The 10,129-nt window shown below is 42.1% G+C and overlaps 1 protein-coding gene across 2 annotated transcripts; it reads left to right on the top strand.

Annotated features, from left to right (window-relative positions):
* Positions 1 to 143: 143 nt before the first annotated feature.
* Positions 144 to 9,993, top strand: AMDHD1 (amidohydrolase domain containing 1). 2 transcript variants are annotated; one of them, XM_083462947.1, is made up of 9 exons: positions 152 to 406; positions 1,110 to 1,216; positions 2,701 to 2,765; positions 3,619 to 3,896; positions 5,082 to 5,307; positions 6,661 to 6,785; positions 7,175 to 7,268; positions 8,128 to 8,288; positions 9,653 to 9,993. In XM_083462947.1, the coding sequence occupies exons 1-9, from the start codon at positions 270 to 272 to the stop codon at positions 9,756 to 9,758; spliced, it is 1,299 nt and encodes a 432-aa protein (XP_083319073.1). In that variant the 5' UTR covers positions 152 to 269; the 3' UTR covers positions 9,759 to 9,993. The 2 variants fall into 2 exon arrangements, with proteins under 2 accessions (XP_083319074.1, XP_083319073.1); XM_083462948.1 differs by lacking the exon at positions 8,128 to 8,288 and having other exon boundaries at positions 144 to 406.
* Positions 9,994 to 10,129: the final 136 nt, after the last annotated feature.

The following is a 10,129-nucleotide window of genomic DNA, read 5'->3' as shown; positions in this document are numbered from 1 at the left end:
GAAATAGCTAGGGGTCCATTCTGTATAACCACCTCAGAACAGCACCAACTCATTTTGAATTCTGTACAGTCCAAGCCCACCCCCACCCCCCACGTGTGTTTGCTTGTTTTGGGTGAAAACTGCCAACTAAGAGAAATGATGACGATTCCAGGAGCAAAGAGAAAGACCTTGCCCTGGGAAACTCGTGAGCGTTCTCCCTGCCTTGTTGACGCTGTCTGGGCCAGTCCCAGACTTCCCAAGCTCTTTCGTATCTGTCTGGAAAGAGCAACATGGCTGGTGAGTATAAGCTCCTTCTTGAAGGCGCCCAACAGCTGGTGCTTGTCTGCACCAAAGGTGAGAAATACCTCCTGGAAGCTGGCATGCAACATCTGGCCGTGCTGGAAAACGGCAGCGTGGTGATTGGCAAGTAAGTGAATCTCCCGGGAAGGGGGGGGGGTGTTGCTTGCTGGGGGCGAGGGGAGTCGCTCCAGCAGAATCTCTCTCCAATGGGAAGGTTCCTGTTAGTTTGTTTTTGTACTGACCTTCTCTAACGACAGGAAAATAAATGAAGTTTTTACAGAAAAAATAAAACAAAATTATTTTCTGTCTCTCTTCTGACAGTCACCAGCTGACCAAAACGTATACTCTTGAAATAAAAAAAAGATTAACTTTCTTATAGCCAATGAACTAAGTCAGGGGTAGGCAACCTAAGGCTTGGTGGCCCAATCACCTTCTCAATCTGGTCCATGGACAGTCCGGGAATCAGCATGTTTTTATATGAGTAGAATGTGTCCTTTTATTTTAAATGCATCACTGGGTTATTTGTGGGGCATAGGAATTCATTCATATTTTTTTTCAAAATATAGTCCGGCCCACCACATGGCTGAAAAAGGTTGTTGACCCCTGAACTAAGTTGTTAGTTACTTTGTGACAGTTAATGAATTTTAATTTCCTGTCTACACTGAAGAATCCAACAATGATGCTAGCTAAATAACTTACTAAAGAAGACATTGGTTTAAGTTTTAAGTACATTTGCTTCAGAAAAGAAGTTTTAGATCGGGGTATAAAAAGTAATTCTGTATCACCTGCTTTGAAATTAATGGTAAGCCTTTTGGTCGGTTTATTTTCAGAGACGGTTGTATAAAGGCTGCGGGCGACTCAAGAGCCATTCGCAAGCAATTTTCAGGAGCATCTTTTGAAAAAGTCATTGATTGTTCAGGAAAATGCGTCTTACCAGGTTAGTGTCTAATATTTCAGAGTTCAACACACCAAGCAGAAAGATGCAATATTTACATAGGCAAAGATTGTCAGCTTCAGTTAGTCTAACATCTGAATTATTTTCCTTTGGAATAAAATGTGATGGCTCCCCCTCTGGGCTACCTTAGCACACAAGTGGGGACAAGGAGCTGGGGAGTGTCTGAAGAAAATAAGTATTGACTGTGTGCTATAGCTCTGTGTGTGGTAAACTACACTTCCCATGATTCTTTGTGGGAGGGGTGTGCTTTAAACATATGGTGTGTACACAGCCATTAGCCTGGATTTTGAGAGACTTAAGTCTATGACCCTACTGCTTTCCAAAGTGCTGTTTGATCTAGCATGGACAATGGGACAGCCCCACATAATTTGCTAGTAATGGGTATACTGAATCAGTACAACTAGCCACTGAAGTTTAAGCAAAGCTCAGTTTAGAAATAAGGTTGTCAGTCACCATATCTTATCAAAAAAAGTCTGTGCAAGTTAGTGCCTAACATAGGGTTGCCGTATTCCCCAAAGTGAAAAGTGAGCTTGGGGGGGTGTCAAATTTATGGAGATTTTTAGGGGAACATCTCCCTTCCCTCAAACAATTATTAAGTTTTGGGCTGCTTTTTGCAATTACAGCCACAAATCTTTCAGGATGACCTTCAGTTGCTGCCTCGCAGTCTCTCCCAGCCTAACCTACCTCACAGGCTGGATGTGAAGATAAAGGGGAAGGGGCTTCGTACGCTTTGCTGGGTTTCTTGCAGGAAAGGTGCAGTTTAGCAGATCCTGATCCTGCTTTGGTGCGTGTCAACAGCAGTACGGCTTGCAGAAATTAAGCATCCGGTGCTTTTTTTTCCCTTTTTTCGTTTTCCCTTTTGGAAAGTGAGGGGTGGAGAAAATGTCTGTTGCTCAATGTTTGTATTTCAGGCAGCTTTTGAAGGCACAGGGTCAATGACATAAAATAAAAGACCAAGCTCCCATCTGGAAGCATTCCAGTCAAAATCCCAGGAAATCTCGAGAGAAAGAGTATGTGAAGAGTCCTGCTGAATCGGATTTCAGGTTTCATCTTGTCTAGGTCTAGGTTTCTCTTGGTAGCCAGCCCAATACGATGAAGCAGCCAGCAAAACAGAAAGTGGCACACGTGGTTCTCCCCTTCTTCTTCTTCTTTTCATCATCACAACAACCCTGTGATGTATGTTAGCCAGAGGGCTGGTGAACGACCCAGTGAGCTTTATGTCTGACAGGGAATTTGAACCCTGGTCTCCCAGGACCCAATCCAGTGCTCTAACCACTATGCCACACTGGCTCATAATAGCATTTTATATACTGAAGGATCATGCTTTTTGATAATGTTTCTCCAAGGGCACATAGATAAAATTATTAACTGCTAATGTTTCCTGATTTTGTTTCCTAGTGGATATGTCTGAGATGGTGCAGTTTGCTGTGTTTGTTTTTGTTTTGTTTTTTTTTTAAAAAAAACAGGTCTGGTAGATGCACACACACATCCTGTATGGGCTGGTGACAGAGTCCATGAGTTTGCGATGAAGGTAAACTTACATACTGTAATTGCAAAGGATTTCTTTTACCTGCGCCTACCTTCTTTTACTGTAGATTAAAGTTTCCATAAACTGTTGGCTCTGACCTTTAAAGCCCTAAATGGCCACGGTCCTGTATACCTGAAGGAGCATTTCCACCCCCATCGTTCAGCCAGACACTGAGATCCAGCGCCGAGGGCCTTCTGGCGGTACCCTCATTGCGAGAAGTGAGGTTACAGGGAACCAGACAGAGGGCCTTTTCGGTAGTGGCGCCCGTCCTATGGAAAGTCCTCCCATCAGATGTCAAGGAAATAAGCAACTATCCTATTTGAAGGCAGCCCTGTTTAGGGAAGTTTTTAATATTTAATACTGTATTGTTTTTAACACTCAATTGGGAGCTGCCCAGAGTGGCTGGGGAAACTCAGCCAGATGGGCGGGGTATAAATAATTTATTATTATTATTATTATTATTATTATTATTATTATTATTATTATTATTTCTCTTCTTCTGTAAAAGGCACAAATATCTTCATTCCAGCCCCTTCTCGGATGCAAATTGATCTCTAATAAGAACATAGGAAGGAATCTGCCTTACGCAGAACCAGATCATTGGCTCATTTAGCTCAGTAGTGTCTAATGTGACCCTCATTGTTTCTCCATGGTTTCAGAAAGGGCTGTCTCTACCGGGAGATGCTAGGAATTCAACCTGGAAACTTCTGCATTCAAAGCAACTGTTCTGCCACTGAGCTGTGATCCTTCCCCTACCAGGGCACTTTTGGAGAGCCATTGGACTTCTGGGATTTCATTGCATGAGGGGTATAGTTTGCCCAATAACGCACGTTTAACAGATAACTTTGTTTTAAAGTTGGCAGGAGCTTCCTATATGGATATTCATCAAGCAGGAGGAGGGATACATTTCACTGTGGAGCACACCCGGAATGCCTTAGAAGATGAGCTCTTCAGCAGCTTCAGGCACCGGCTGCTACGCATGCTCAGAGCTGGCTCCACTTTGGTTGAATGCAAAAGTGGATATGGGTTAAACCTGGAAACGGAAGTTAAGATGCTGAGAGTGATTGAACGGGCTCGGCGGGAGTTGGACATAGGCATTTCCTCTACTTATTGCGGAGCTCATTCTGTTCCTAAGTAATGTACCTATTCTCTCTTGTCATTTTAAGCACTGTGCTAGAACACAATTGAAGATTAATTGGGCCACACATTGAACAGTTCTTCTGCAAAACAGAACATACCTAATTCTTGCAGTGTTTTTGTTTGCCATCTACTATTAGAGTGGTGTGTGGAAGTGCCCCAAGAGAGTATTCAAGCATAATGAAGACTGAGGGAGAGTGGAAAGCCTGAGATGTGCCTGACAGTTCCTGTAAAGCATCTGAGGGAGAATAATTATTATTATTTAATTCAGATGTGATGGAGGAGAACACAGCGAGAGGAAGTTTAAGGCACCACTTGCGTTTGCAGTGTTACCCTAACCTCTTTCAAAATCAGCCGGAACATAGAAAGGGAATCTTGAATAATTTGACTTAAAAGAGAAACATATTGGTTAAGGGGGGAATAAATCCTTGGCCCAGTCCAGCTATTTCTCACAGTTGGGGAAGTCGCAGAGCTCTCATACACACACAAGAGAAGGAAGCAGATATACAAGTACATTGGCTCTTGTCATGACCCTGGAGCCCGGCAGTGACCAGGACACAGAGCCTGTGGTGCTTTCTGCTGAGGGGCCAGACCAGGTTCAGGGCTCTCAGCCTGCTGCTGGAGATTGTGAGATCTCTGATGTAGAATCTGGCAGGCAGGAACCTGTGGAACAACCTTCCATAGCATCAGGGCCCGTGGAGTCAAAGCCTGGACCCTCAGGGGCAGCTTCTGCTGAATGTGAGGAACCAAATGCCTCCCAGGGTAGCTCACAAGCCCAGCCATGTTGGAAGTCCACCAGAAAGTAGTCCCAAATTTCTGGCCAGAGGGATGGCCCTTTAAACAACTAAGTTATTCACAAAGGGCCAGTGTCTGCTCCCCCTCCAGATTGGTGTTTTATGTGGGTGTACCCTGCATCATATTCTTAGCATAATAATTGTGCATTAGTCGTGGGTTTATTCTGCTTTAGTTTGTGCTTCAATGGTTTCCCACGTTATTGCTATCCAGAGGGGCTACAGCGCAACAAAAGCAGGACCAAAAAATGAGAACATTTGTGATATAAAAATTTAAAGGATTTTTATATGGGATATGCACTGGTTGTGAAACAGTGAGACCACCCCAAAACTTTTGCAGGCCACATGAAAACTTAATCTTCTGTTTTTTGTTGCATTGTCTGTTGAATAGGGGGAAAAGTGCCATTGAAGCCACAGATGACATTGTTAGCATCCACCTTCCTAAACTGAAGCAACTGGAGCTTAATGGTGAAATTCATATTGACAATATAGATGTTTTCTGTGAGAAGGGAGTCTTTGATCTGCCTTCGACCCGAAGAATTCTTCAGGCTGGGAAAGATTTAGGGTTACAGATCAACTTCCATGGGGATGAACTGCATCCAATGAAAAGCGCTGAGGTACTTATTTTGATATATTACATAATTTTATTTGTATGTCACCTTTTCACAGCTCGGACTATGCCCTAGGCAGCTTATAACATGAAAAATACATACCACAACATAACCAAAATATTAATACACAATAAAGAAAACGTTAAAAACACACACAACCAAACTGAATAATTACCACACAAATCACAACAAAATTTAAAATAAAGATACAAAAATCCCTCACCCAACAGCAACAACTCCCAAAACCCAACAACAATCCACCCCAATAATCTGTTTGGCAGTCTCAGCTTTTGTAGCTGGAGTCAGTCAGGGCCGTGCCCACTCAGGCCAGGCGGAAAAAGACCTGCAAGGCAGGGAACAGGTCTTCCAGCACTCACAGCCAAGGAAAAATTTTACACGAATTCTGATTTGGGCTTAGCGTATTGGAAGCACCACGGCACAGTTCTTTATTTCTGCAGTAAGTTAAAAGAAAATGTGAGGTTGATGGAGTTAGCGAGATGGACTTTCTGACCTTTGCTTTTTACATCCATTCAAACATTGACTTTGCTTATCTTTTCCTTGTGATGTAAAATAAAAAGAGGAGCATCTGACGAACTCTTTCATTAGTGATAACATTGCTAGATGCACATTTTAATAGTTAATGTTTGTGTCTTTAATATCTTTCATAGGGTACATTTGTTTCACCATTTATAACTGCTAATATTTCTATAGTATTTTTCTTTATTATTAATATTTATTATGATTTTGCTATTTGTACCTGGTCCACCTTACTGGGTTGCCCCAGCCACTCTGTCAAGACAGGATGAACAAACCCGATACTGGAGGGGATTTGGAAGTGTCATAGTTGTCCCTCTTCCTAGTCCTACCTGCTCCCACTGGGAGGGGAGCTGTAGCATTTATAAATGCCTCAAAGCTCCTGCCCAGGCAGGTGGAAGCTGCTACTGGCGGTAACCAGTGGTAACCCCCGAAATGGGGTGTTTCAGGGCAATGAAGGGTCTGTGCTGAGCCAGCACAGGATCTGCTGGATCCTGAGCCAGGCCTGCTGCTGTCACATGATGGTACAGGGCATGATCCAAGCTTCTTTGCCGCCCGGGCTGGTGCAGCAAATAGATTTCCCCCCAACCCTCCTTTCCATTCTGACTGGTGTGAGTAGCAGGGCTCTGGTTACACCGCTGCATTAAGCCCCACTTCAATCTAGATTGAAAGCAGCAAGTTGAAGCTGAGCATAAATGATTCTGGGTTGAGGAGAACTGCATTTTTGTGCTATATAAACAGGTTATTGTGTGTGCAGCCTTATGGATAAGGGAGGTTCTTTTGTGACTGACTTTTAATTCAAACCTTGCCTTGGCATCTGTTTAGCTTGGAGCTGAGCTAGGAGCTCAGGCTGTCAGTCATCTAGAAGAAATCAGCGATGAAGGTATCGCTGCAATGGCCCAGGCAAAGTGTGCAGCTGTCCTGTTACCAACCACTGCCTATATACTGAGGTAATCATAGTTCTAATATACATTGCTAGGCTGTATTTTACTGTCATTTGCTATGCCTTTGGGAAAATATGTATTATCTTTTGAAAGAATGCATCCAGTGAACAACTGCTGTTAAGAGTGATCCTCCAAGGATGCAAAAAGTTGCCGGTCTTTTAGTAGAGCCTGATGGAATAGCTGCTTATAAGTGACAATTTAGTTGAAAGCCTGATGGAGCTGGTCTCTTAACAGAGCCAATGGAGAAACCTAGAGTCTCCTCTCTCTCTTTTCATATCTTCCTCTCCTGAATTCTGAAAGAATCCTATAATATTGCTGAAGTGGTTTTACACTGAAGCTTCATTTTACATTGCAATTCAAATGGTAGTAACCATTGGGTTTTTTTTACTTTGCAGATTAAAGCAGCCTCAAGCTAGAAAAATGTTAAAAGAAGGAGTGATTGTCGCTCTTGGCAGTGATTTTAACCCAAATGCTTATTGCTGTTCCATGGTAAGATGTTTCTTTAGAGCAGATGCAAAATTAATGTTAATTTTCTATCAGTTTGAGCATCAGGCTTGGAGTATTGATTATTGCCTTGATTCCTTGGGAATCTCATTTACCGTATTTTTTGCACCATAACACTCACTTTTTTCCTCCTAGAAAGTAAGGGGAAATGTCTGTGCGTGTTATGGAGGGAATGCCTATGGGTGGCATGCCTACGGATTTGCCTCCTCTAAAAACTACGTGCGTGTTATGGTCGGGTGCGTGTTATAGAGCGAAAAATACGGTAATTTTCTGTACTAGCAGGACAGTTGAGTAGACCACGTGAATTTAAATACACACACTATTGAATTCACACATGAACTCTAGCCATTGAAAAGCAGCTTTTGCTTGGAGCAGATGGTTATCAAGCAGGAGATTGGCTTTCAGCACAGATAAGCCCTGTCTTTCTTGCAGACATGAGCCCTATTCAGGCATGAGCTATGGGCAGCATAAACAAGCATACTCATTCCACACAGACATATGCATCACCTTTCCATTCTTTTGTCAACTTGTAGAGGGCAGCTGTCTGCAGCAGAGGTCTTCTGTGCTTGTGGAGTCTCCCCACTCATTTTTAAAACCTTGGGGGAATCAGGATTCTCAAAAGTCCATGGAGTTTGATCTCCAGATCACAGAAGGCAACAGGGCGCTAGTGAGTTTGTTTCCACAGCCCCACCTGCAGTTAGAACAGCTGAAGAGTGTTACAGTTAAATTAATTTTACCTGTCACAGTGAACTCAGGGTTTCAGATGGCATGGCAATGGCTGTCAGACTGTTGGTTTCTGTGCACCTATGTGTAACTTCAAGCTTAACTACCTCTCTCTTACTAGCTCATGGTTATGCACCTGGCCTGTGTAAATATGAAGATGTCCATGAAAGAGGCTTTAGCTGCTGCCACCATCAATGCAGCTTATGCTCTTGGGAAATCGCACATGCATGGCTCCATAGAAACTGGCAAGCAAGGAGACCTCATTATCATCAATTCACCAAGGTGAGGATGCAGATAGCTCTTAAAGGCCTAATGCTCTGCATAAGTTGGAATGAAAATCTAACATCCGGAATAAATTAAATGCATTATGATGAGCAATAATTACTCAATCCAAGTGCAGTATTTGAGTCTTCTCCCAATACAGAACATATTGACCAGACATAAAGGGAAACCTTAATCCTTTAAAAAAAGTCATACTTTTATATGCTTTTTAACCCCCAGTTGAGACTTTTTTCAGTCTGTCTTACAGCCATGTCAGTTGAAAGTTGTTCTTTAAAAATAAACATTGAATTGTTCAGGAAATAATTTTCTGGCACCGTGCCAGAGCCCAAATTTCATATCATATATTGTTGTGAACTAAACATACCATCAGTTTTTGTTATTTATTTAAACGGATCTATATTTTCCAAGTATATTTTAATGTTGATATGCTTGTCAATTTTATATTTATTTGTGTTTATTGTGCTTTTTTATATACCAAGAGCCACCTTGAGTGGGCTGTGCCCCCAAAAAGCAGCATATAAATAAATGACTACAAACATTCACAATGTCTTTTCAAAACTCAACATGTTATGTTAAAACTATATGCTTTAAAACAGTCCTCCTGCCACATTCCTGATGTCGAAGGTGAGGTTATGTATGGGGCAGTTACAAAAGAACCACCAGAAGCTTAATGTGAGCTCCCAATTATTCTTTCTGCAAGCTTGGCTCCCTGTTAGTACTGATGATCACTGCCATGTAACGCTTGTGGAGAACTCTATAGTGTAGCTGACGGACTTACTATCTCAATTTAGAATAAACTGTTTTGATTCAAACTGCTTCCTCCAAATACAGAATTTCTTCCACTGCAGAGGTAAAATTGCTTTGTTTGGAGGAAGTAGTTGGAACCCAAACTGACTTCAAAGGGGCTTCCTGTAACTGCCAATCAACAGTTACAGTGACTGAGCTCCCTTGAACTTCTGCAAGTGTCAATCACCTGATGTCATTATGCTTCCTGGTGATTGTCTAGTGAGCAGTCCCACCCACCTGTCAAAGTTTGCCTATGGGGCGTGAGGAACTAAGGATCCATCCCACTAGCTAGATCCAGTTCCCTACTCCTGCTATAAGAGATACTACTGCATGTCAGTTTTAAGTTATCAAGTTTAATGGATAATAGCATATAGCTCTGTTATATGAAACAACAAAGATCCCTATTGTGCACCTAGGGACAAATGGGCAAGGAGGCTTGTTTGACACAAGCTGCATGTTCAAAGTAAATAAACAATGCAGGCAGAATAATCTATCATGCTTTCTATTTTAGTCCTATGCACATGAGAGATTGTTGGTTTTTTTCTAAAATATGACTGTAACCTTTTAAAAATCTTTAGATGGGAACACTTGATTTACCAGTTTGGCGGCCATCAAGAACTGATCGAATACGTAATTGTTAAAGGAAAAGTTGTTTATAAAAACGACAGTGTTCTGGGCTACTGAGGAATTCCAGAAGGAAGAAATACAGCCGTTGCCAGACTCTCTGAAGTAAACACAGGATGATAATCAGCAGGGTCTCACATCTTTAAGATCATACTTCCTTACCGGTCAAAGCTCAAGAAATTCACTGGTTTTTATTTTAGTTCTTCCTTTGTATTCGCATGAGGAACACTAGGCCATGTTCATCTGCTTGGTAGTTTCATGGTCCGCTAGAAAATAAACCTACATGTATCCAAACCATTAACTCTGGGTTTTTTCCATTAATGAAGGTCCTCTTGTATAAAGAAATCAAAGCTCTGCATTGCAATGTGCCTACACACACCTCATAATTTTTCACAACCAGAGTTAAGAACATGAGAAGAGTTCTGCTGCAT

The sequence above is a fragment of the Podarcis liolepis genome, assembly GCF_965112155.1.
Source record: "Podarcis liolepis genome assembly, chromosome: 10".
Taxonomy (NCBI): Eukaryota; Metazoa; Chordata; class Lepidosauria; order Squamata; family Lacertidae; genus Podarcis; species Podarcis liolepis.
Note: the sequence above shows the minus strand (reverse complement) of the source record. Positions and strands in the feature narration are given on the sequence as shown.